Here is a 26,642-nt window from a genome sequence, read left to right on the forward strand (position 1 = left end):
GAATGAAGATTTTGATGTTTTAATTACATCATTTTCAAAGTGCCAATATGCCAATGTTATTGAATTCCATCTTGTTGTTTAGGAAAGTCTATACCATTCAGAAAAAGACAAAAAGTCTTACAATTTGTACTTTATTTGACCTTTTTATCTTTTTTGAAATGTGTGTCTACTGAAAACACTATAAGCCTTATGTCCATGATTAGTTAATTTCATTAACATTTAGATATGCATTTAAAAACGCTTTTCACAGATCAACCAAAACAAATAAAAAAGTAAAGAGATTGCGTCTGTTTGTCATTTTGTGACGATTATGATCATCCAAAAAGGTATACATAAACAGAGAAGCAAAAAAACACAAATGGACATTCAAGCTCATTAGTCGGGAAAACAGTTGACCATGATGTGACGAGAAAGATTGCAAAAATATCAGAAGACAAAACACTGCAAACAAAACCGAACGAGCGCTATGCAAAATGAACCCCACCAATAACTGATGGTTTTCCTAATCTTTGTCGGTTTCCTAAACGTAGAAAAGCTTTTATCAGCTGGCTCCTCTCCCTTGCCTTTAATATATCATAAGGTCCAATGAAATGCAGAGTAGCTTTGTCTTCTGGACCTAATTTATCTTTGATATGATTACAATACCTGGGTGATGTAGACAGGCATGTTATCAGTATCTGAAAAGAAAAATCAGTTATACTTAATTAGTATACCACTAGAAAGTTACTTGTTACCTGCCCAAGAGATGGTATAAAAGACACTTTAAAGTTCTGATATTTGTGAATATAGCACACTGGAAAAAAAGTAGAAGTACCCAGTGATCTTGCTCCACAAAATGATACCCCTCCCCCTTGCAAAGTCCATGATTTGCTAAGGGGAAACCCTAAAAATAATTTTAATAAAAAAATTAAAGAACCTCACATACCCCACACCCCCACATTGTCACTTAACAAACAAAATCTCACCAGATTCCTAAGTTCAAAGACTCATAACTCTACAAAAGTCAACTGATAAAAATTTTCTTGTGGATATGCACAATTAACATATAATGTCCTCATAAACTACAAAGTTTCAACTGTTGCAGTAGTATAATTGGGCCAAAAAAGTTCTAAGGGGCATAACTCCTAGAAAAAAAATTGAATCGTAATTTCCTGCAATAAGCTCATCTACATATTAGTATGTCCTTATTATCTACAAAGTGTCATGAAATTTTGTTGTGTGGTTTCAGAGAAGTTGCGATGACAAACTGTTGCAGTAGTATATTTTGGCCAAAATTCTAAGTTAAAGGGGCATAACTCCTACAATAAAAATTGAATCATAATTTCCTGCCGATATGCACATCTACATAGTAAGTCCTTATTATCTACAAAGTTTCATGAAATTCTGTTGTGTGGTTTCAGAGAAGTTGGGATGACAAACTGTTGCAGTAGTATATTTTGGCCAAAATTCTAAGTTAAAGGGGCATAACTCCTACAAAAAAAAATTCGTAATTTCCTGTCGATATGCACATCTACATAGTAAGTCCTTATTATCTACAAAGTTTCATGAAATTCTGTTGTGTGGTTTCAGAGAAGTTGGGATGACAAACTGTTGCAGTAGTATATTTTGGCCAAAATTTTAAGTTAAAGGGGCATAACTTCTACAAAAAAAAAAATCGTAATTTCCTGTCGATATGCACATCTACATAGTAAGTCCTTATTATCTACAAAGTTTCATGAAATTCTGTTGTGTGGTTTCAGAGAAGTTGGGATGACAAACTAATGCAGTAGTATATTTTGGCCAAAATTCTAAGTTAAAGGGGCATAACTCCTACAAAAAAAAATTCGTAATTTCCTGTCGATATGCACATCTACATAGTAAGTCCTTATTATCTACAAAGTTTCATGAAATTCTGTTGTGTGGTTTCAGAGAAGTTGGGATGACAAACTGTTGCAGTAGTATATTTTGGCCAAAATTTTAAGTTAAAGGGGCATAACTTCTACAAAAAAAAAAATCGTAATTTCCTGTCGATATGCACATCTACATAGTAAGTCCTTATTATCTACAAAGTTTCATGAAATTCTGTTGTGTGGTTTCAGAGAAGTTGGGATGACAAACTGTTGCAGTAGTATATTTTGGCCAAAATTCTAAGTAAAAGGGGCATAGCTGCTACAAAAAAAAAAAATCGTAATTTCCTGTCGATATGCACATGTACATAGTAAGTCCTTATTATCTACAAAGTTTCATGAAATTCTGTTGTGTGGTTTCAGAGAAGTTGGGATGACAAACTGTTGCAGTAGTATATTTTGGCCAAAATTCTAAGTTAAAGGGGCATAACTCCTACAAAAAAAAATCGTAATTTGCTGTCGATATGCACATCTACATAGTAAGTCCTTATTTGTTGTGTGGGGTATAATAAACTGCTGACACAGAGAAATGTCTTGCTGTCAGCAGAAAATTCTGAAAAAGACAATTTGAGGGACAGCAGCATTGACAATTAATACGAAGTCGCTAGACCATGACATCGGGGCAGGGCATCCAAATAACTAAACTGATTTGTACTGATAGTAATGCAATTTTATAGAAAATATCATTTATCTATCAAAAGGGATCATTAATTTTACTGGACTGAAAGTATTGATCATTTAAGAGTTGATCGAAACATTTTAATCAATAAGCTATATATTAACATTACCTTTGTCTCATGGAGCAAAAGGCCAAGACATTGTTTTATGAAGCAAGAATTGCCTAGTCCAATGATCAGCTGTCCAACATGTTGGCTAAATCCTCTTATCTTTGATGGATCCATAGTTTGAAGTGTCTCCTTATCAATAGCCTCTGGTTTTTGTCTAGTATCATGAATCTTTTGATCAACTAATGAATCATTGGTTGAAACTTTAACCTAAGAACAAGGAAAACCATATAGGACCCACTAATTCATAATTAATAACTACTGTACATTCAGAAATTATTGCAAGGTTTCTTTATACAAATAATTTGACTGGTTTAATATCGCAATAATAACTAGAGGCTCTTAAGAGCCGGTGTTGCTCACCTTGGTCTATGTGTTGCAGTGCATATTAAACATAGGACACTCTACATTTTTTAAGACAAGAATAGAATTCATGACAAAACTCTCTGTTTTTGTGTCAGTGACTTGTTTGTAGAACTTACTTTACTAAACATTCTTGCTTACAGTTATCTCTATCTATAATGAGCTTGGCCCAGTAGTTTCAGAGCAGAAAATTTTTGTAGAAGATTAACTCCTGAAGTGGTCAATTGACAATTTTGATCATGGTGACTTATTTGTAGAGCTTACTTTGCTGTTTACAGTTTATCTCTTTCTATTATAATATTCAAGGTTATAACCAATAAACTGCTTCGCTGAGCGCAGCTGGATACGCCCCCAGAGGTCCAACCCTGAACAGTTGGGGCAAAAATGGACACAATATTCAAGCTTGATACAGGTCTGAATTTGGATTGTAATTAAATATTTGACATATTATAGGTTTCTGAATAAATGTAGCCAAAGAACTTGGAATTGGTTATATGAATAAAACCCCAAAACTCGGAAACGGTAATTCTGAAATTTATAAAAAATGAAAGGGAGCTCACGTCAATAGATATAAACAATTCACCAAAGTTTCATGCATATTGGTTAAAGTTTTTTTGAGTTAATGTCCGACATGTTGACGAAGGACTGACGGACAGACGGTCAACGGTATACCATAATACGACCCGTAAACGGGCATATAAAAACTGCAAAATTTCCTTAAAATTAACAATTCAGGGGCAGCAACCCAACAACAGGTTGTCTGATGCATTTGAAAATTTCAGGGCAGAAAGATTTGTACCTGATGAACAATTTTACTCCTTCTCAGATTTGCTCTAAATGCTTTAGTTTCAGATATATAAGCCAAAAACTGCATTTTACCACCAGGTTCTATTTTTAGCCATGGCAGCCATCTTGGTCAATGGGTGTAGTCATCAGATACATTTTTTAAAGAAGATACCCTAAGCATAATTTAGGCCAAGTTTGGTTTAATTTGGCACAGTAGTTTCAGAGGAGATTTTTGTAAAAGACTACAATAAAATGCTCCGCTGGGCGCAGCTTGATACGACCGCAGAGGTCGAACCCTGAACAGTTGGGGCAAGTATGGACACAACATTCAAGCTTGATACAGCACTGAATTTGGATTGTGATTAAATATTTGACATAGCATAGGTTTCTGACACAGAATGTGCTCTAAGAACTAAAAAAATTTTTAATTTACCTATTCAAACCATATCATTATCATTTGCTTTTATATATAAATCAGAAATAACCAATTTAAAATGGAAAATTTTAAAGTAAAAAAAAGTAAAAAAAAATCCCCCCCCCTTATTTTGTGAACCCCCTTATGATTCATCACCCCCAAACTCAATCCCAGCCTTCCCTTTGTAGTATGGTACCTTGCAGTACAATTTCATAGAGATCTATACACCTGAACACAAGTTATTGTCTGGAAACTAGAAAAATGCTTGTTTTTTTGGCCCCTTTTTGGCCCCATATTCCTAAACATTTAAAGCAATTACCCCCAAACTCAAACCCAGCTTTCCCTTTGTGATATGGAACCTTGTAGTACAATTTCATAAAGATCCATACACTTACACACAAGTTATTGTCCTGACTCTAGAAAAATTCTTGTTTTTTTACCCTTTTTGGCCCCTAATTTCTAAAATTTTGAAGCAATTACCCCCAAAATCAATCCCAGCCTTCCCTTTGTGGTATGGTACCTTGCAGTATTATTTCAGAGAGATCCATAACTTGAACACAAGTTATTGTCTGGAAACTAGGAAAATGCTTATTTTTGGCCCCCTTTTCTTAAACATTTGGGCAATTACCCCCAAACTCAATTCCAGCTTTCCCTTTGTGATATGGAACCTTGTAGTACAATTTCAGAAAGATCCATAGACTTACACACAAGTTATTGTCATGAAACTAGAAAAATGCTTGTTTTTTGCCCCTTTTTTGGCCCCTAATTCCTAAAATTTTGAGGCAATTACCCCCAAAATCAATCCAAACATTCCCTTTGTGATATGGAACCTTCCAGTACAATTTCAGAGAGATACATACACTTGCACAAGTTATTGTCTGGAAACTAGAAAAATGCTTATTTTTGGCCCATTTTTGGCCCCTTATTCCTAAACGTTTTGGGAAATTACCCCCAAACTCAATTCCAGCTTTCCCTTTGTAATATGGACCCTTGCAGTACAATTTCAGAAAGATCCATACACTTACACACAAGTTATTGTCATGAAACTAGAAAAATGCTTGTTTTTTGCCCCTTTTTTAGCCCCTAATTCCTAAAATTTTAAGGCAATTACCCCCAAAATCAATCCAAACATTCCCTTTGTGATATGGAACCTTTTGGTACAATTTCAAGAGAGATCCATACACTAACACACAAGTTATGTCAGGGAGTTACAAAAATGCTTATTTTTGGCCCCTAATTCCTTAACTGTTGGTACCATAATCCCCAAAATCAATCCCAACCTTCCTTTTGTGGTATTGAACCTTATGGTAAAATTTCATAGAGATCCATTCACTTAAACTAAAGTTAGAGTGCGAAAACCAATCGGTCTTCGGACGACGACGACGTCATACCAATATATATATATATATGTACAACCACAAATTTTTTTTGCGGTCGTATAAAAATTTACGAAAAATTGTGAAAAAATGACTTTAAAGGGCAATAACTCTTTTTGGGGTGAATTGACAATTTTTGTCATGTTTGACTTATTTGTAGAGCTTACTTTCATGACTTTGCTGAACAATTTTTCTGTTTACAGTTTATCTCTATCTATCAGTCAGGGGCGTTACTTAAACAAGTTATTTTTTTTAATTACCTAATATATAAGTAATTTTTTATTTTAAAAATAATAAAATTACTTAATAGAGTTATTTTAATTTTCAATAGAAACATAGACTAAATGTAGTTTTCATGATTTTTAAAACACCATTTTATATGATAAAATAAAGAATTTATCAGATTTGAGAGGAGTATAGAGATAAAGGGTTACTTTGAAAATAATGACAAAAATATTATTTGAATAAGTTATTTTTAACATTTTTGAAAAAAAATAGCAATTACACTTACCTATTAAAGGCACATAATTGAATTAGGTTACAAATTATAAATAACTTCAGGTCTTAATTAATTCACAAGTATCAATCTATTTATATCAGTCTACCTTCAAGATTTTAGAGGAAAATGATAATTTAATAGTCCCAAGAGACCAATCTTTGACCCAGAAGCGTCGTTATGAAAGATAAGTGCGTTGGAAAGTTAATTAGTGTTTCTGAAGAATTAGTTTTTATATATCAAGGGAAAAATAACCAGATAACTGTGAAAATTATTTAAAGCTAGTAAAATCTGTATTCTTAAACACCTATAAAAATAATATTTAGAAAAATAACTTATATAAGTTATATTTAAATTAGCCTCGTTTTCAACATTACTTGTATAGGTAATTTTAATTGTTACTTGTTTAAGTAATGGCCCTGACTGATCTATTATAATATTCAAGATAATAACCAAAAACTGCAAAATTTCCTTAAAATTACAAATTCAGAGGCAGCAACCCAACAACGGATTGTCTGATGCATCTGAAAATTTCAGGGCAGATAGATCTTGGCCTGATGAACATATTCACCCCCATGTCAGATTTGCTCTAAATGCTTTAGTTTCAGAGATATAAGCCAAAAACTGCATTTTACACCCATGTTCTATTTTTAGCCATGGTGGCCATCTTGGTTGATGGGCGGGGTCATCGGATAGTTTTTTTATAACTAGATACCCTAAGGATGATTTAGGCAAAGTTTGCTTTAATTTGGACCAGTAGTTTCAGAGGAGATGATTTTTGTAAAAGTTAAGGGACGACGACGACGATGGACGCCAAGTGATGAGAAAAGCTCACTTGGCCCTTTGGGCCAGTTGAGTAAAAATTGCATTCTGATATCTGATACATAGTTTATATTTTCATGGTACATGTTCATGGATTTTAGTTTTTTGAAAAAAATCAGTGGAGAAATTTTAAGCCATCTGATATAAACCTTCGATATAAATTCTTTAAATATTTGGCAAGAATAGTACACAGGAGAGCACTTACAAGACTAGACTTAAGAAATCTGCATACATTGGAAATGAAAATTAATTGTTGACACACAAGCCTGAAATTTTTTTACTTTATTTATATATGAAGAAGTACCTCTGCAACTGTCATTATCTGTATCTGTGTTACATCCGTTACATCAAGCATTTCATTTGATGAAATTATGAAAGTTAAGTCTGGAACTGCCACAACACGTACATCCTTGATCATGGTTTCCTCGACCAATCCTATACTACAAAAAGAACCATTTTCAAAATTAACCTTTCATCATTTTCATATACAGGGTACCAGGATTTGATAATTTAGGTCGAGTCAATCGATTGCGATCTTGTTTTAATCAGTTATTTAAGGTGGTTACAATATTTCATGGATTTTAAATATGTCAAGGGCTAAATATTTTTGTGAGGTTTTTTGTTCATGCTTTTCTTGTCACTGATTTTGATCTTCCTTAATGTTTATAGGACAAGGTACAATTTGGGGTAAAATTTTCCTTAACATAAACTGTAATCCAATGAAATATTTGGCTTCTATTCTTGTATGAAATATTTGCCTTTCATTGGTTACACAACCATAAATAGAGGCTCTAAAGAGCCTGTGTCCCTCACCATGGTCTATGTGCATATTAAACAAAGGACACAGATGGATTCATGACAAAATTGTGTTTTGGTGATGGTGATGTGTTTGTAGATCTTACTTTACTGAACATTCTTGCTGCTTACAATTATCTCTATCTATAATGAACTTGGCCCAGTAGTTACAGTGGAAAATATTTTGTAAAAAATTACAAAAATTTACAAAATTTATGAAAATTGTAAAAAAATGACTATAAAGGGCAATAACTCCTTTAGGGGTCAATTGACAATTTTGGTCATGTTGACTTATTTGTAGATCTTACTTTGCAGTACATTATTACTGTTTACAGTTTATCTCTATCTATAATAATATTCACGATAATAACCAAAAGCTGCAAAATTTTCTTAAAATTACCAATTCAGGGGCAGCAACCCAACAACGTGTTGCCTGATTGGTCTGAAAATTTCAGGGCAGATAGATCCTGACCTAATGAACAATTTTATCCTGCAAGATTTGCTCTAAATGCTTTGGTTTCAGAGATATGAGCCAAAAACTGCATTTTACCCTATGTACTATTTTTTAGCCATGTCAGCCATCTTGGTTCGCGGGCGGGGTCATCAAACACATTTTTGAAACGAGTTACCCTTATGATGATTGTGGACAAGTTTGGTTAAATTTGTCTAAGTAGTTTCAGAGGAGAAGATTTTTGTAAAAGATTACAAAAATTTACGAAAAATGGTTAAAAATTGACTATAAAGGGCAATAACTCCTTAAGGGGTCAACTGACCATTTTGGTAAAGTTGACTTATTTGTAGATCTGTCTTTGTTGAACATTATTGCTGTTTACAGTTTATCTCTATCTATAATAATATTCATGATAGAAGTTTCCATGTCAAAATTAGACCTTCTTATTCAGTGACTCATACTATAGTAAGTCATTTTTGTGTTTGAAACAATTGACAAAGGTATCAACTAACTGGATCTGGATGGTAAGTATTACTTTTGATTTCACAGCACTCACTTCATACTAACAACATTTCACTTGAGCAATCTGCTAAAACATTTTACCAGTTGATCAGTTAGTTGGAGAAGAAATCTAACTGCAATTTGGTAAACTGTTTTGGCCATTGCTATTGTGATACCCCAAAGGTCACTGGATAAGCACAGTAATAAGTTTTTTACATCTTGTGTTGAAAACCTGAGGACTGACAGATGTATGAGCAAAACTCATGATTATGCAAAATTAAATCAATTTGTACAAAAGAAATTTACTAAGTCAGAACAAGTAAAATTTTCAATTCCACCAGTCACAATAAATGGTCTATTTAATGAGATGATCAAACTTGACATTAATAAATCCACCGGATCTGATAACATAGGACCAAAAATTTTAAAATTGAGTGCTCCTTTCATAACGTCATCTTTAACTTACATTTTTAACAGAATAATAGATACAAGTACATTACCCAGTGTTCTAAAGAATGCAAGAGTAACCCCTGTTTTTAAAGCTGGTGAAAAATTCATGGCAACAAATTATAGACCAATTTCTGTACTTCCCGTTTTATCAAAACTTTTAGAAAAGCATGTTTCAAAACATTTGTATGACTACCTAAAAAGATTAGATCTTTTACACCCAGCACAGTCTGGGTTTCGACAAGAACACTCTTGCCAAACTGCCCTTATCAATATCATAGATAAATGGATACAGGATATGAATGATGGTAATATCAACTTAGCAGTCCTGTTGGATTTTAAGAAAGCTTTTGATGTAGTAGATCATGATATTCTCTGTAAAAAACTTGAAATTTATGGATTTGATAATACTGCTGTTTCTTTTTTTAAATCATATTTGAATGAAAGAACTCAACAAGTACAAATTGGTAATGCTCATTCTGAAAAACTTTATATCAAGTATGGTGTCCCCCAAGGCTCCATATTAGGCCCCCTTCTGTTTATATTATACATAAACGACCTTCCTATTTATATGCAAAATTGTTGCACTGATTTATATGCCGATGATTCAACTTTACATCTTTCTGGTAATTGTTATCAAACTCTACAGTCAAAGGTACAAGAAGATTTACATGGTGTAGAGGAATGGTGCAATGATAACAATATGTTCATCAATAAAAATAAAACAAAATATATGATTATTGGAACGAAGCAAAGAGCAATGCCACATTACAATGAGAGTTGTTTAACTATTAACAATCAAGTGATACAATCTTCCACATGTGAAAGTCTTTTAGGCATTAAAATTGACCCTTCCCTCACATGGACAAACCAAATTGATGTGATCTGCTCAAAAATATCATCTAGACTATATCTACTATTAAAGATTAAAAAATTTCTAAATCTAGACTGCAGAAAATTATTCTATAATGGTTATATCTTGCCACTAATTGATTATTGTTGTATAGTGTGGAGTAGTTGTAGCAGTGAGGGTTTAAAAAGGATATTAAAATTACAAAAGAGGGCTGCTAGATTAATACTAGAAACAGACCCATTCGCTCCTTCTGCACCCTTATTCAAACATTTAAACTGGATGACAGTTGAACAGAGAATAAAATATCATAAGTTAGTGATGACATTTAAGTGCATTAAAAATGATGCCCCATCATATCTTACTAACAAGTTTCATTATGTTTCAGACAGAAATCCATACCCCTTGAGAAATGCTGTTCAAGGAAACCTCATACTCCCTAAACCAAAAACAGAATTGTTCAAAAAATCTTTTATGTATTCTGGACCATTCTTGTGGAATAATTTGCCAATACCGTTAAGAAATATTACAAATGTTAATTCTTTCAAATACAAAATAACAGATCATTTATTGAAATCAACCTAGCTATATCAATAATATTAAAAACTGATCATGTCATCATGTTTATTTTTTTCATCACATTTTATCAAGTTGTATTAAACATTATTATCATACTTGACTTTTTATACTAATGTATGCAATGTATATGTTTGCATTTTGTTTGATTTCTCATGATGAGGGCCTCAGGGAAGATTAGTTATATAGCTAACTGTGTAACCCTCTTAAAATAAAGTATTGTTGTTGTTGTTGTTGTTGTTGTCCACTTAAAAAACACACCAAAATGTGTCTATATGAAGTGAAAACATCCATTGTTTATGAATGCTTATCGTGTCAATATTTTTAAATCACTTAAACCTGTCGAGCATTATTAAATATTGATTCGTATTCACATATATGTTGTTTACAAATCCAATCAATATTAATAAAGGAACAGTAGTTTTGTTTTGTTGTTGTTAAAATGGGACAGTAACTATATAATCATGATAATAGCCCATGCAGATACCATTTATGTAGGAAGCAGGCCATGCGATACCCTCCTATATTATTAAGATATTTAACGTTTGGCATCACTGGGGTATATTTGTGCAAAAAAAGTTCGCTTATAATTAATAAACGATAAATTTAACTGTACAAAACTAATCAATTACAATTTTTATGTTCATTCTAAGTATGCATGACATATTTGCCACTAAGCAACCAAGAGTTAAATTATGCGTTGCAAATTAACAAACCGCGTTGCACAAACTTATGCTAATCAAAGCATTGTCAATGTTGTGATCCAGCCATATTCATAGCTAGTCTGATATTCTTCTAACCATACTTTTTTTTTCTCTTTTCATTTCCAATCTTACTATAAAATTTCTGTGTAATTGTCCAAATGTAGGGAATTTCACAATATTGATGCAAATATTGATATATTTACATATTGATATGTCAATTTTAGACTCTGTCAGATTTTTTTTTAATAAATGGTGGTACAACAGGTCATGAGATATTAACTGTGGTGAATTAAGACTGGGGTTGTTTCCAATTAATACTTACACCTTTGAGTGTAATTATTTGAAAATCATGACATTTGATAATCATACTGACTCTTACTTGCCAATTGAAAGAATTGGAGTTATACCATTTCAAAAAAGTGTGGGAATCAACTTAGATCTATTAATACACATGTTGACCCAAATTTCGTTGAATAACAACTTACACAAGCATAAGATACTTATATAAAACAAAATTCTTATCAACTGATTCAATTGATGTAAAAATACTTTTTCAAAATAATTCATAAATAGTAAATCATTATAAATTTTGATTTACAAAGGAACTATATGCAATTAAGTGTATATCTAAAATAAAAGGGTTGTTCGTCCAATCTTTTCTAAATTCAAGGGCAAATAAAATGTCAAAAGTTGGCAGTTGATGATTAACATGATTAAAATGGTGTAGAAAGATTCCACAAATCATAAAAACACATTATAAGTTTCATGATATATGTCTTCAACTTAGCATGGCTGAATCAATAAAACCACTGCAAGCAAAACGCATTTTTATTGTGCCATTCTTATTCTTATCTGGTGTCTATTTGAAAGCAGAAGTCATTGATATCATCTTTCACTGTGGATAGACAGGATAATGTTCCATGTCTTGGGCATTGGTCTTTACCAAACAGAATACCTTTATTTCCTCCAGATGTCGTTTGATCTGTTTTAGAATCCTGCAACCAAAACCAGACGTCTTTAATCATGTTTTCAAAAATTATTAAATTGCCATAAAAGTTATTGCCTTTACTGAGGACATATTATTGCTAAAAGTTTTGAGATGTTCTGGTGTTTTAAAGCGGACACGCTTTGCAAATAATAATAATTGAACACGTTTGGATCATTTAGGATTTTGAGGACATGTTTGGGCATTGTTGGGGAGATTGACACTTTTGGAAGTGTTACATATACATTGTATCATGTCTGTCTGAATTTCAAAATTTTAAAGAAATAACATTTTCATTCCACTAATTAAGCTTGCTCATGTTGTTTCATTTCTTGTTGTAGCAAGATGTTCGTAAGGAATCTTAGCTGCTATTCTCAATTTAAAAAAAACAATATCTTACTGGTTTTACATGTATGTACATGTATTGTAACACAATAGTCCAGCAATGTGAAAAAAACCCTGAAAAGTCAGTCCTCATTCTGCAGTATGTTAAGGTTAAGCACAAAGTGGTTAAAGAAACAGTCTTGTCAATAGTCATGATAGTAATGGTCAAAATTTATTTTCACCATATTTTTTAAAGAATTTACCTTCCCTTTAGGTTACACATTCTGCAAAACTTCTCCAGCATTGTTGTGAACCTCATTTCTTCCACTGTTCTAGAAGTCAACAACAAATCACGAAGTATTTCTTTTAGGTCATTTTGAAAGTCATGTCTTCCAGCTTCAATATGATGTATCATAACTCTGAAAAAAAAATCCTAATTATTTATATAAGAACTGGACACTGATTAGAGGTGCATAGAATCTGCTGTCGATTTGGAAACTTGTTCTATAATCTATTATTAAGTCAGACTTGGTGTCTATTTGAGTCGTACCTGTACATATATATATGCAAAATCAAATAAATGGGGAATATGTCTATGGGACACAGATGATGCCCCCGCTAGCATATCATATAAAGTTATAAAGGGCAGGGTTTCCCCGAGTCAATTATTTTTTTCGCCAACTTACATAAATATATTTTTCGTTTAAAATGTTCCTTCTTTCTAACCCCCCCCCCCCCCCCCCCCCCATTTACTTTTTAAAAGATACTATAAAAATAGCAATATAGACATCATAATTTTGACTTCAAAAGTTTATCGGATATACATTTCCCTTCCAGTTGAAGGATAAAGACTAAAGGCAGAGACTTTTCTTACTTTTCAACAGGTTTGGAACAACCCTCCAAATGTGGGATATCCCTTAAATAAGGGACTGTCCCTCAGACAAGGGATCATTTTGCTGTTGTAGAAAAGTAAAAAGAAAAATTTAGCTTTTTTTTAACTTAAACGGGGAAAAATTCATTATATTTGGAACAACTTTTCTTAAAGAGGGGTCCACTTATTTTTTAAAATAAAGAAGATACATGTACATGATGTATAAGTCCAGGAATATTACAAAATTCTTGGACATGTTTTGACCATATAATACCAGATAGTTGTATAGTTCTTTGGGAAAAGTTTCTTCAAATGATATGAATATGTGCCCTTTTGTACTAAAAAGTGGTTTTTACAACAAAACATTTTTTTTTTATCACTTGAAATTGATCCCTGATTTAAGGGATAGTCATTACATTGAAGGGTTACTTATTTGAGGAGTTGTTCCCAACCTGTTGAATATATTTCTTCATAACGACAGTTTTCTTTTCCGGACCATCGTAAATGAAAAAGTTGAGACGTAAAAATATGCTTGAAACACGTGCGTCGCCAAAACGAAAAATAAATAAAATGGATGAAATCAAATCATTATATATATTTCTTTCGCCAAATTCTTTCGCAAATGATGAATTTTAATCGCCACAATTTTTATTTTTTTGCAAAATGCGAAAATGGTGAACGCCAGCGGTAACCTTGAAAGGGACATAACTGAAGAACAGTAAAAGTGACGCTACTCAAATTTGTACTTGATCTGAGTTTTGTGGTTATATGTATTGTGTATAAGTTTTATAACATTTCGTTGAGGCAAACTGAAGGTAGAGAACGGAAACAAAAAATTCAGCAATTATTCCATTTGTAAAGGGGCATAACTTTAGAACAGTAAAAGTGACACCACCAAAATTCAAACTTGATCTGTATTTTGTGGTATTAAGCATTGTGTATAAGTTTCATAACATTTGGTTGAGGCTAACTTTAGTTAGGGAATGGAAATGAAAACTAGTATTTTTTCCATTTGTAAAGGGGCATAACTCTAGAACAGTAAAAGTGACACTACCGAAACTCAAACTTGATCTGTGTTTTGTGGTAATAAGCATTGTGAATAAGTTTCATAACATTTGGTTGAGGCAACCTAAACTAGATTTGATTTGATTTTTGGTGTTTTAACGCCACTTTTAAGCACCGCTTTTGGGCCAATTTTTATTGGTGGAGGGAGCCGGAGTGCCAGGAGAAAACCACCGACCTGTGATAGGAAAACTGACAATCCTAGTCAATTTAGATTGGAGTCCAGTGCACCCGCACAAGCGGGGTTCGAACTCACAACCTCAGTGTTGACTGGCTAGTGATTACAGTAGTAACTACTTAGACCACTCGGCCACTGAGGCCCCTCCTAAACTAGAGAGCGGGAATAAAAAATTCAGCAATTTTTCCATTTGTAAAGGGGCATAACTCTAGAACGGTTTAAGTGACGCCACTGAAATTTAAACTTGATCTGTGTTTTGTGGTAATAAGCCTTTTGTAGAAGTTTTATAACATTTGGTTGAGGCAAACTAAAGTTAGAGGACGGAAACCAACTTTGGGAAGTAAGCCAAAATATTTATCAAATGGAATTTATTTTAAGATGTTGCATTAGAATGGAGATATCTGTATTGTATTTCGTTGCTAGGTAAACTCAATTTGTGACAGTCAAATCTACGTTTCACGAAGGCCAAGCTTAAAATACAATACAGATATCTCCCAATTACAGATATTTGAATTTTAATGAGGGCCGGTAAATAATGAAAACTTATAAATGTAAATAAAATGCTCCGCTGGGTGCAGCTTGAAACGACCACAGAGGTCGAACCCTGAACAGTTGGGGCAAGTATGGACACAACATTCATTATAAGCTTGATACAGCACTGAATTTGGATTGTGATTAAATATTTGACACAGCATAGGTTTCTGACACAGAATGAATGTGGTCTAAGAACTTAAAAATATTTTTAATTTGCCTATTCAAACCATATCATTATTATTTGCTTTTATATATAAATCAGAAATAACCAATTTAAAATGGAAAATTTTAAAGAAAAAAAATGGAAAAAAAGGAAAAAAAAATCCCTCCCCCAAATTTTTTGAACCCCCTTATGATTCATCACCCCCAAACTCAATCTCAGCCTTCCCTTTGTGGTATGGTACCTTGCAGTACAATTTCAGAGAGATCCATATATACACTTGAACACAAGTTATTGTCTTGAAAGTAGAAAAATGCTTGTTTTTAGGCCCCTTTTTGGCCCAAAATTCCTAAACGTTCAGGGCAATTACCCCCAAACTCAAACCAAGCTTTCCCTTTGTGATATGGAACCTTGTAGTACAATTTCATAAAGATCCATACACTTACGCACAAGTAATTGTCCTAAAACTAGAAAAATGCTTGTTTTTTGCCCCTTTTTGGCCCCTAATTCCTAATATGTTTAGGCAATTACCCCATAATCAATCCCAGCCTTCCCTTTGTGGTATGGTACATTGCAGTACAATTTCAGAGAGATCCATACACTTGAACACAAGTTATTGTCTGGAAACTAGAAAAATTCTTATTTTTGGCCCCTTATTCCTAAACGTTGTGGGCAATTACCCCCAAACTCATTTTCAGCTCTCCCTTTGTGATATGGAACCTTGTAGTGTTGTGATATGGAACCTTGTAGTGTTGTGATATGGAACCTTGTAGTACAATTTCAGAAAGATACATACACTTACACACAAGTTATTGTCATGAAACTAGAAAAATGCTTGTTTTTGCCCCTTTTTTGGCCCCTAATTCCTAAAATTTTGAGGCAATTACCCCCATAATCAATCCCAGCATTCCCTTTGTGATATGGAACCTTGTGGTACAATGTCAGAGAGATCCATACACTAACACACAAGTTATGTCTGGAAGTTTTTTTTTGTCCCCTTTTTGACCCCTAATTCCTTAACTGTTGGTACCATTATCCCCAAAATCAATCCCAACCTTTCTGTTGTGGTATTGAACCTTATGGTAAAATTTCATAGAGATCTATTCACTTAAATTAAAGTTAGAGTGCGAAAACCAATGTGTCTTCTGACGACGACGACAACGACGCCAACTTCATACCAATATACGACCACAAAAATTTGTTTGCGGTCGTATAAAAATGGAAAAAAAATGGTAACATTTGTCATTTCCATGTGTAAGGGCAATAACTCCCATAAGAAGTTGTCTGACAGTTTTACAGCTGTGAGGTTTAATTATGCATACAAATTTTCCAAAATGCTAAAATTATCACTGATACCTTTATCTTACATTCATTTAGAGTATTTTCCTGAAGAAATAACTGTGAAGAACTTCTTAAAAGCAATCGTGCTTTGAAAACGTACACAGATTTAACATATCCGTCTCTGGTCCATGTTTTACCATTGTCAAGTCAACATCCAGTATTAGAAAAATGTGATTTTTAAAATATAAAGCAAAGTTGTTGAGAACATAATGTCTGTCACCATGCTGGTGACGATTTGTCTCGGTGCTGAAGTGTCTAGAATGCTGCAAACTTGACACATTCAGTCAGGGGTACTACTTGTACAAGTTATTATTATCCACCCCTAGTTGATCCGGCCCTATAATAAAATAATAATGAATAATTAACTTCGGCGGATTTGGTGACATATCTGAATCAGTATAAATGGAATTTGTAAAAAGTATCGATGAATAGTGACAGCAGGTAAGTGAAGGATGCCTAATATTACCTTTAGCATGTTTAGAGAAACATTCAGATGAATTACTTTAAATCGATACAAAAATGAGTAATCAGTGTGATTTGTACAATTTGTTAAGCAGCATCGATATCAGTATATGAATATGAAGTTATTTTCCATGATAACCATGATAACTCAGAATACAATTGGGAAAAGTTTATATTCAATTCCGACACATAGAAGAGATAAATAGATATTTACAATCCACTGGAACACATAATAATGTAATTACCATAATGATCATTAGTCTATACATTTGTAATTGGTTTGTTTATTCAACAATTGTCTGATGATCGTGAACCAAAGTAAGGCTGGTCGTAATCACTTAATTCAATTAAAATCATAGCTATTAAAATTTACTAAGAGCTAATTTCCTAATTCTTGTAGAGTAAAACTTTGGTGGCTTGCTTGCTTTGTTTGTATAACAATGTATAAACTTTTAACTCAAGCTTTGACATCTTCAAACAATATATATAGGCATAGTTAAACCTGTATATATTATATTTACATTTAATTGGACGTTATCCCAATAAAATTGTACAATATACAAACAAAGCAAGTAAGTAAGCTAACCTGAAAGTCTTGCTCTACATGCATTAGGAAATTAGCTCTAAATAAACAATTCACAGGGCCGTAACTAGGCCTTGGGAACAGACGAGGCAGGGGTTTAACGGGAGCCGCCGATTGAGGCCCCCTGGCCGAAAATTGTAACATTAATTTATGGTTCGAAATATATCTTGTTACCTCCGTTGTTTGTATCATATTTATCGTTTTGTTTCATATTTACCATATAAAGAACTGTAATAGTCTATCAGAGCCGGTTGACAGATATTTGCCTCGAATTTTGTACCATCAATTATATAAAATTTACAGTAGGTTATATGTCTGATAGTAGAAAATGCGGGACAAGTGTGTGTGGTCAACGTTTTATTAAAAATAACACACATTTTCAATAACACGTACTTTAATAAAGCGCAAAGAGTGGAACCTAGTCACTGTCTGTGAATGCTAGTTTGACCTTTCTTGTGCCACTATTATCCCATCGTCTGACTACTTTCTTTGAATTGAATAATTAATTTTTTTTGCTAATTCTATAAACATGATAAATGCATGTGCGTATTGCTGTGTGTTTGTTTTTCTTACAATGTACATTGGCTAGAGGTATAGGGGAGGGTTGAGATATCAAAAAACATGTTTAATTTTTAGTTCATTTATATATTTCAGAGTTTTATAGTATGACGTCCATTATCACTGAACTACATGTAGTACACATTATTGTTTAGGGGCCAGCTGAAGCACGCCTCCGGATTCGGGATTTTCTCGCTGTACTGAAGACCCATTGGTGGCCTTCGGCTGTTTTCTGCTCTTCGGTCGGGTTGTTGTCTCTTTGACACATTCCACATTTCCATTCTCAATTTTATTACACCCGAATCAATAATGATACAAATTAAATACTCTCTAGTCACCTTTACCATGGTTAATTGTGTGACCGTCTTTATTTCACAAGCCCAAAGTATTCCCACAATACTCCATGGAAATTCAAAGTATCAAGCAATCAAATTGTCATTCTGCCAAGGTCTTGTCCTGTCCGTTTAACATTTGAATGGAATAATCACATACATTTTGTAACTTGCTCTCTATATATAGCTAAAAGAAAGCCTACTTCATGTACTTGCCGTTAAACCAAACAAATCCTCCATCCATCCAAAATAAATGTTTTGTTTTCGAATAGCAGCCAGGTTTGCAGCAAAACATTTGAAAATGCCTCAAATCTTCATTTTATTTGAAAGAGAACTACATACAAATTGTGGGGTGTTTAGGTATTCATGTGTGATCTGTGAATGCTTCTTTAATAATATTAACTGAGCAAGGTGAAGAATTCAAACTATTTTAATTTTGATTTACTTTGCGAACTGACAACATGACTGATAATGTTGGAAATATCCATTATCAATAATTCATTTTCACGGGAAATAAATAATTACAGAACCAAATGCCGGTTTACTGGCGATGGTAATCAGATACAGAGATATTGATACCTTACGTTGAAATAAAAGTACAGAAGCTGCACGTCAACATAAATTACTATTCGAAGTATGCATTACTTAATTCTTGATGTTAAAATGCAAGGATGTGTTCTACCCTCTGCATGCATGCCTAACTTTCTCCATTTTCTTTTTTTCCCTTATTATTTTTTTTTGCCAGCAATTGCCTCGTCTGCCTCATTGTAGTTACGGCCCTGATTCAAGGTCTTTATAGTTGGATCTTTTATTAGAAGTTCTAATAACGTTTGTCAGGACCTCAGCAGGAATATCAACTCTTCCTGCTGCTTTTCAAAGATAAGCATGAAATACATGTACAGCTTTTAAGACTTCTTCTTATATATATCTATAATAATATTCAAGATAATAACAAACTAGAGGCTCTAAAGAGCCTGTGTCGCTCACCTTCGTCTATGTGAATATTCAACAGAGGACACAGATGAATTCATGACAAAATTGAGTTTTGGTGATGGTGATGTTTTGTAGATCTTACTTTACTGAACAATCTTGCTGCGTACAATTATCCCTATTAATTAGGTTTGGCCCAGTAGTTTCAGTGGAAAATGTAAGTAAAAACTTACAAATTTTATGAAAATTGTTAAAATTTACCATAAAGGGCAATAACTCCTTAGGGGGTCAATTGACCATTTTGGTCATGTTGACTTATTTTTAGGTCTTACTTTGTTGAAAATTATTGCTGTTTACAGTTTATCTCTATCTATAATAATATTCAAGATAATAACAAAAAAGCCAAAATTTCCTTAAAATTACCAATTCAGGGGCAACCTACTAACCAGTTGTCCAATTCATCTGAAAATTTAAGAGCAGATAGTTCTTGACCTGATAAACAATATCAACCCCTATCAGAATTGCTCTAAATGCTTTGGTTTTTGAGTTATGAGCCAAAAACTGCATTTTACCCCTATGTTCTATTTTTAGCCATGGCGGCCATTTTGGTTGATTGGTCGGGTCACCGGACACAATTTTTAATCTAGATACCCCAATGATGATTGTGGCTAAGTTTCATTTAATTTGGCCCAGCAGTTTCAGAGGAGAAGATTTTTGTAAAAGATTACATAGATTTACGAAAAATGGTTAAAAATTGACTTTAAAGGGCAATAACTTCTAAAGGGATCAACTGACCATTTTGGTCCAGTTGACTTATTTGTAAATCTTACTTTGCTGAACATTTTTGCAGTTTACAGTTTATCTCTATCTATAATAATATTCAAGATAATAACCAAAAACAGCAAAATTTCCTTAAAATTATCAATTCAGTGGCAGCAACCCAACAACCAGTTGTCCAATTCATCTGAAAATTTCAGGGCAGGTAGATCTTAACCTGATAAACAAATTTACCCCATGTCAGATTTGCTCTAAATGCTTCGGTTTTTGATTTATCAGCCAAAAACTGCATTTTACCCCTATGTTCTATTTTTAGCCATGGCGGCCATTTTGGTTAATTGGTCGGGTCACCGGACACAAATTTTAAACTAGATACCCCAATGATGATTGTGGCCAAGTTTGATTTTATTTGGCCCAGTAGTTTCAGAGGAGAAGATTTTTGTAAAAGTTAACGACGGACGACGACGACGACGGACGACAGACGACGGACGCAGGACACCAAGTGATGGGAAAAACTCACTTGGCCCTTTGGGCCAGGTGAGCTAAAAACTGCAAAATTTTGTTAAAACTACCAATTTGGTGGCAGAAACCCAACAATGGGTTGCTCGATTCGTCTGATAATTTCATGGCTGATAGATCTTGACAAATTCAACAATTTAACCCCATGTCAGATTTGCTCTAAAAGCTTTAGTTTTTAAGATATAAGCTAAAAACTGCATTTGACCCCTATGTTCTATTTGTAGCCATGGTGGCCATGTTTGACGATGGATCAAAACTTCGGAGTTTCAGAGAAGAAGATTTTTGAAATAGTTTATGACAACAGACGACGAAGGACGCCAAGTGATGGCATAAGCTCACATGGGGCCCTTTGGGCTCCGGTGAGCTAAAAAGGGAGACAATGCCATTTAATATAAGGCAAAATAATAAAAACTAGAGGCTCTAAAGAGCCTGTGTCGCTCACCTTGGCCTATGTGAATATTACACAATGGACACAGATGGATTCATGACAAAATTGTGTTTTGGTGATGGTGATGTGTTTGTAGATCTTACTTTACTAAACATTCTTGCTGCTTACAATTATCTCGATCTATAACAGTACTTTCTGTGGAAAATGTTATTGAAAATCTTCAAATTTTTAGAAAATTGTTAAAAATTGACTATGAAGAGTAATAACTCCTTAGGTGGTCAATTGACTATTTTGGTCATAGTGACTTATTTTTAGTTCTTACTTTGCTGTACATTATTGCTGTTTACAGTTTATCTCTATCTATAATAATATTCAAGATAACAAAAAAAACAGCAAAATTTCCTCAAAATTACTAATTCAGTAGCAGCAACCTACAGTACTACCTGTGACTTTATCTTATTAATGGTGGCCATAGAAAATATGTTCACCATGGTGGCCCTATATGTCCATCGTCATACCCCCTGTTGCTTTTTTAATACACAAGGTATTACTTAAAAACTAGTCAAGGATAAAGGGAAATCTTGAATGCATTGAAGTGTTAAAATTATATAACTTACAGGTCAGGTGTCTCAGGTAAAATATACATGTATGTGTTTGTCAAATTTAATAACTGTGATTATGACAAGAAATTCAAAAATAAAGTAAAATGAAACAATAAAACTACTTTTTGTAGTTGAACAAACAGCTTAATTAAAAAAAATAATTGTCTCCTGACTATTAGTTTTGATATTATACCTTTTAAATAATTTTTGATCAATTTAAGTTATTTTCTATATTAAGTCTATTTTTTTGGTAGTGAAGAATAAATAAATCTCATTTTCAAATATACTGCAAACATTTACAATGCCTGCCTTTTTCTATTGACAAGGTGTTTCTCAAATTAATTTTCTAAAATCAAAATGGTTTATTATTGTAGATAGACTGATCTTAACATATGATTAAGATTGTCTTTAGGACTTACGCTAAATAAAATTTAGGCAATTCAATATTTCTTTATTGAATAAAATATTTATAAGTATTAGAAATATTCAGTACAGCAAAATTTGATAATATTTTTATTGTCATATGATTTTTTAAATATGATCCATGTTTTAGAGGTTAAGCATTTCTTTTACTTTTTGTTCTTGGGTTAGAGACATTATAATGAGAAGGTAAATAATTTTCAAATGGATTTATATCTCAAAGTTGTTTTGTTAATTTTACGGTCAAGGAATAGGTGTTCTTCATTGACCTACAAGAGGCACAGTTTACACATTCTATCCTTTCTAGGAATTTTATATTGTCCACTATTTTCTATTTCTAAATTATGACCCAAAATTCTCTACCTTAATTGACACAATCAAGTTAACTTTAATACAGTTTTTATCATAAGTTATTATTTTTAGATATTTCTTTAAATTCATTTTTTATTAAGGACTTTAAAAGTCTTAATTCATTCAAGTCCCTGCAATTATTAACTTTATCTAAAAGGCCTAGGTTGATTGAAATATTCCTTGTAAATGTATACCAAGAATATGTATCATGCCAGTCCAGCACTATCGACAATATAATAAACTGGGAAAAAAAATGATTTAATTAATAGACCATTAAAGTGTCACTTTATTTTTTCTGGAGACAAATTTTGAAAGAAATTAACCAAACTGAAGATAACATATTTAATAAGTTTCAAGACAATTTCTTTAAATAATTTCTTTTCATAAGATTCACTTGATTCAGATATATAAGAACATTTTTCATTATGATTAGCATTTTTAATGAACAATTATCAAAATTTGATGATAACTAGGTGGACATTTGGAAAATAAGTCTTTTCGGTGATTGTTTGTGCACAACTCTTGTTTTGAGATTTGAAGAAAATTTAGATAAACAAAATTAGTTTTTCCTAAACCATATAATGGTACTTGTAGTTTTCCTGAATAATATTAGGTGTTATCAAAATCTATTGTAAACGGATTGATATTGATCATCTTATTTTGTTAAGAAACCAAATTGTTTAATTACTTTCATTTTTTTTATTTAAAATATCACTTGCATGATTATTAGTTATTATTAATAGTAATAAATCATTTAATAATGTTAACAAACAATTGAATACAATGTACATCATGTACAATGATGTACATTTATATAAACCTTTTACTTAAAAAACAATTATTAAAAGTCTGTTTATTTCAAATGCTATAGTCAATAACTTTGGCTTTGACTTTTGCCATTTCGACTCAAGATTCTTACTAAAAAGAAATTAAAAGAATAAGAAACAAAAAAGTAAGAAACAAAAACAAACAAAAATGAAAAAAAAACAATTAAAAAATAAAAAATTTAAATAACATTAAAGACAAAAAATAATAATAAATTAACAGAGTAAAACAATACTTTATTCTACATTTTCAAAAAAAGGTGAAATGTCAATTTTAAAAGAAACCCAAGTTACCTGTACAGGTAAATTTTAATGAAACATACCAGCTGAAAACTTCAACCCTGATTGATTTTAACAGGTAACATAATTAGATAAAAAAATATCTGCCCATGATTTATGACCCCCAATAAATGGCCAACATCTCAAGATTGAATACCCCAATAAATGTTCACCATTGGATGTTGACCATGCAAGAGGGTGGACATAACTAAGAGGAAGTCACAGGCTGTACTGTAACAACCGATTATCCGATTCATCTGAAAATTCCAGGGCAGATAAATCGTGACCTGATCAACAATTTTACTTCCTGTCAGATTTGTTCTAAATGCTTTGGTTTTTGAGTTATAAGCCAAAAACTGCATTTTACCCCTATGTTCTATTTTTAGCCATGGCGGCCATCTTGGTTGGTTGGCCGGGTCACCGGACACATTTTTTAAACTAGATACCCCAATGATGATTATGACCAAGTTTGGATTAATTTGTCCCAGTAGTTTCAGAGGAGAAGATTTTTGTAAAAGATAACTAAGACTTACGAAAAATGGTTAAAAATTGACTAAAAAGGGCAATAACTCCTAAAGGGGTCAACTGACCATTTCGGTCACGTTGACTTTTTTGTAAATCTTACTTAGCTGAACATTATTGTAGTTTACAGTTTATCTCTATCTATAATAATATTCAAGATAATAACCAAAAACAGCAAAATTTCCTTAAAATTACCCAATTCAGGGGCAGCAACCCAACAACGGGTTGTCCTATTCATCTGAAAATTTCAGGCCAAATAGATCTTGACCTGATAAACAATTTTACCACGTGTCAGATTTGCTCTAAATGCTTTGGTTTTTGAGTTATAAGCCAAAAACTGCATTTTACCCCTATGTTCTATTTTTAGCCATGGCGGCCATCTTGGTTAGTTGGCCGGGTCACCGGACACATTTTTTGAACTAGATACCCCAATGATGATAGTGGCCAAGTTTAGTTTAATTTGGCCCAGTAGTTTCAGAGGAGAAGATTTTTGTAAAAGTTAACGAAGACGACGGACGACGACGACGGACGACGGACACCGGACGCAAAGTGATGGGAAAAGCTCACTTGGCCCTTCGGGCCAGGTGTGCTAAAAATCTTAAAGACTCATTATCTTTAATAAATATGTACAATGATGTATGGAAAAGTTTGACACAAGCTTTCTGTTTTTTTGGTGTTTTTTTTTCGATTTTAAAGACTGAAAATAAAATATATTGACTCTGAAATTAAAATTTTGGGTTATATATTAAAACCACTATATACTCATGATACTGCACAGACTTTAAACCCATTGACAAGGATGATGGTGTCTAAGTAACTGCAATTCAGAATACCGAACATGTTGAATGAGGGCATTTTTTTAAAGAAAATACTTTTAACCATGCTATTGACATTCTTATCTTTATCTATAATCATATTTTTTACTTTTCTTTATTTTCTGTTTTTTTTATATTTTTGGTTTATTTTTCTATTTCAACAATTTCTTTATCATATTGGCTTGAATTTTTTTATTTTGTTCATCTAAAGTTCCTTTCTTAGTGGTCCATTTATAAACATGATAAAACATCATTTCCTTAAGTTCTACATGTTCTAGTTCGTTAATATATGATCATGATGATAAACCTGTCATCCATACATGTTTACTACGCATGGACGGACTTACCGGACAACAACACTTCTGTGAAAACAGAGGTGACCCATTTGTCTGATTGATTTTCAAATCTTTTCAGATATATGATTGCGGAAATAAGATAGTAAAAAATGTACGTAACATTGAGTTTTCAGTGAATAGATTCAAATCAAATTTGATGCAATTTTTATATAATAAAGAAGAAATATACACGATCAAAGCCTTAGATGGGCGGAGTTACCAGACTGCATCGTATCTTCATTTTTATTCCCTATAAATATTTTTTTATATTGGGGCGGATCGACTAAGGGCCCGATTGACATGAAGCTACAAGAACTTGAGAAGTACCTGACTGACATTGCAGTAGTGAATGAAAAGATGGTAATTTTAATTTTACCTGGAACTACTACCCACAGTTTTCATCAACTCTTCATCATCATGGTGTTCATCTGAATCAGCATCAACTTTGGGAAGAAAGTTTTTAACAAGATATTCTATAACTTTAAAATGATTTTCCTGTTCAAGTTCTTTGACACTTGTGTCAAATGTCAAGTTAGCATTCAAATAATCCATCATCTTGATTAAATCTGCATCGAGGGGTGGCAAAACTGCATTTATATTTGAAAACATGTCGAAAAATTCATCAATGCTCTTCGTGGATGGGTCGATCCAGTTCCAATTAATCTGAAGATTTTCTAGTTCGCTCATCGTCCAATCACTTGTTTCACGCGGAAATATGTAACTACTCAGTGCAGTTAATTTCTTCTTCTTATCGCTTGATGCGGAATAATAATCGCCATCTGATCTTTTTGTCCACAGTGGATCATCTTCTGAATTTGAGCTGTGCCGTTTGCGTTTGCGTTTAGGTTTCGAGGATGACGCCATGTTGTGCCGAGGATAATTGTTCTCAACTCATCAATATACGGCAGCCGGTACGGTCACAGAACCGTTCGAATGCAGCACCGGAATACGTCCCCAGAACCATTTAAAAGTCATGCGCAGCACTTGTTAGCTAAATACCGACAAACAATTGTGACCTGAATGACCACAAATAAACACAACATAATATATATTATATATATATATTGTAATCACAGTAGTCTTAGATTATAATTATCAGTTTCGTTTGTTTGTCTCAGTGATTAAGGAGGTTATATGAGACATATAACCTCCTTGGTCTGATTAAATGATAACGAGGTGTTTGTCGCTCCTTTTTTTAAATAAATTGTGACCTATATTATAGTTGTTATAGTCATAT

The 26,642-nt window shown here is 32.9% G+C and overlaps 2 protein-coding genes across 2 annotated transcripts in view; one reads left to right on the plus strand and one right to left on the minus strand.

Annotated features, from left to right (window-relative positions):
• Positions 1–26,642, plus strand: part of LOC139525118 (uncharacterized) — a 184,509-nt gene that overhangs the window by 3,211 nt on the left and 154,656 nt on the right. The gene's annotated exons all lie outside the window — the stretch shown is intronic.
• LOC139523811 (uncharacterized) lies at positions 115–26,573 on the minus strand. Its single transcript, XM_071318096.1, has 5 exons — positions 25,782–26,573; positions 12,826–12,981; positions 7,234–7,369; positions 2,675–2,881; positions 115–677 (listed from the first exon to the last, which is right to left on the minus strand). Exons 1-5 carry the CDS (start codon positions 26,267–26,269, stop codon positions 465–467), a joined length of 1,200 nt encoding a protein of 399 aa, XP_071174197.1. The 5' UTR covers positions 26,270–26,573; the 3' UTR covers positions 115–464.

This window comes from Mytilus edulis, chromosome 5 (genome assembly GCF_963676685.1).
Source record: "Mytilus edulis chromosome 5, xbMytEdul2.2, whole genome shotgun sequence".
Lineage (NCBI taxonomy): Eukaryota > Metazoa > Mollusca > Bivalvia > Mytilida > Mytilidae > Mytilus > Mytilus edulis.

Bases quoted from the DNA above. Each gene is read 5' to 3' on its own strand.
- LOC139523811 (XM_071318096.1), bottom strand. From the start codon at position 26,269: ATGGCGTCATCCTCGAAACCTAAACGCAAACGCAAACGGCACAGCTCA. The intron at 12,982-25,781 runs GTAAAATTAAAA...TTTTTTTTTCAG, and splicing joins ACTGTGGGTAGTAGTTCCAG to AGTTATGATACATCATATTG. The intron at 2,882-7,233 runs GTACTTCTTCAT...CCTTGTTCTTAG, and splicing joins AGATAATGACAGTTGCAGAG to GTTAAAGTTTCAACCAATGA.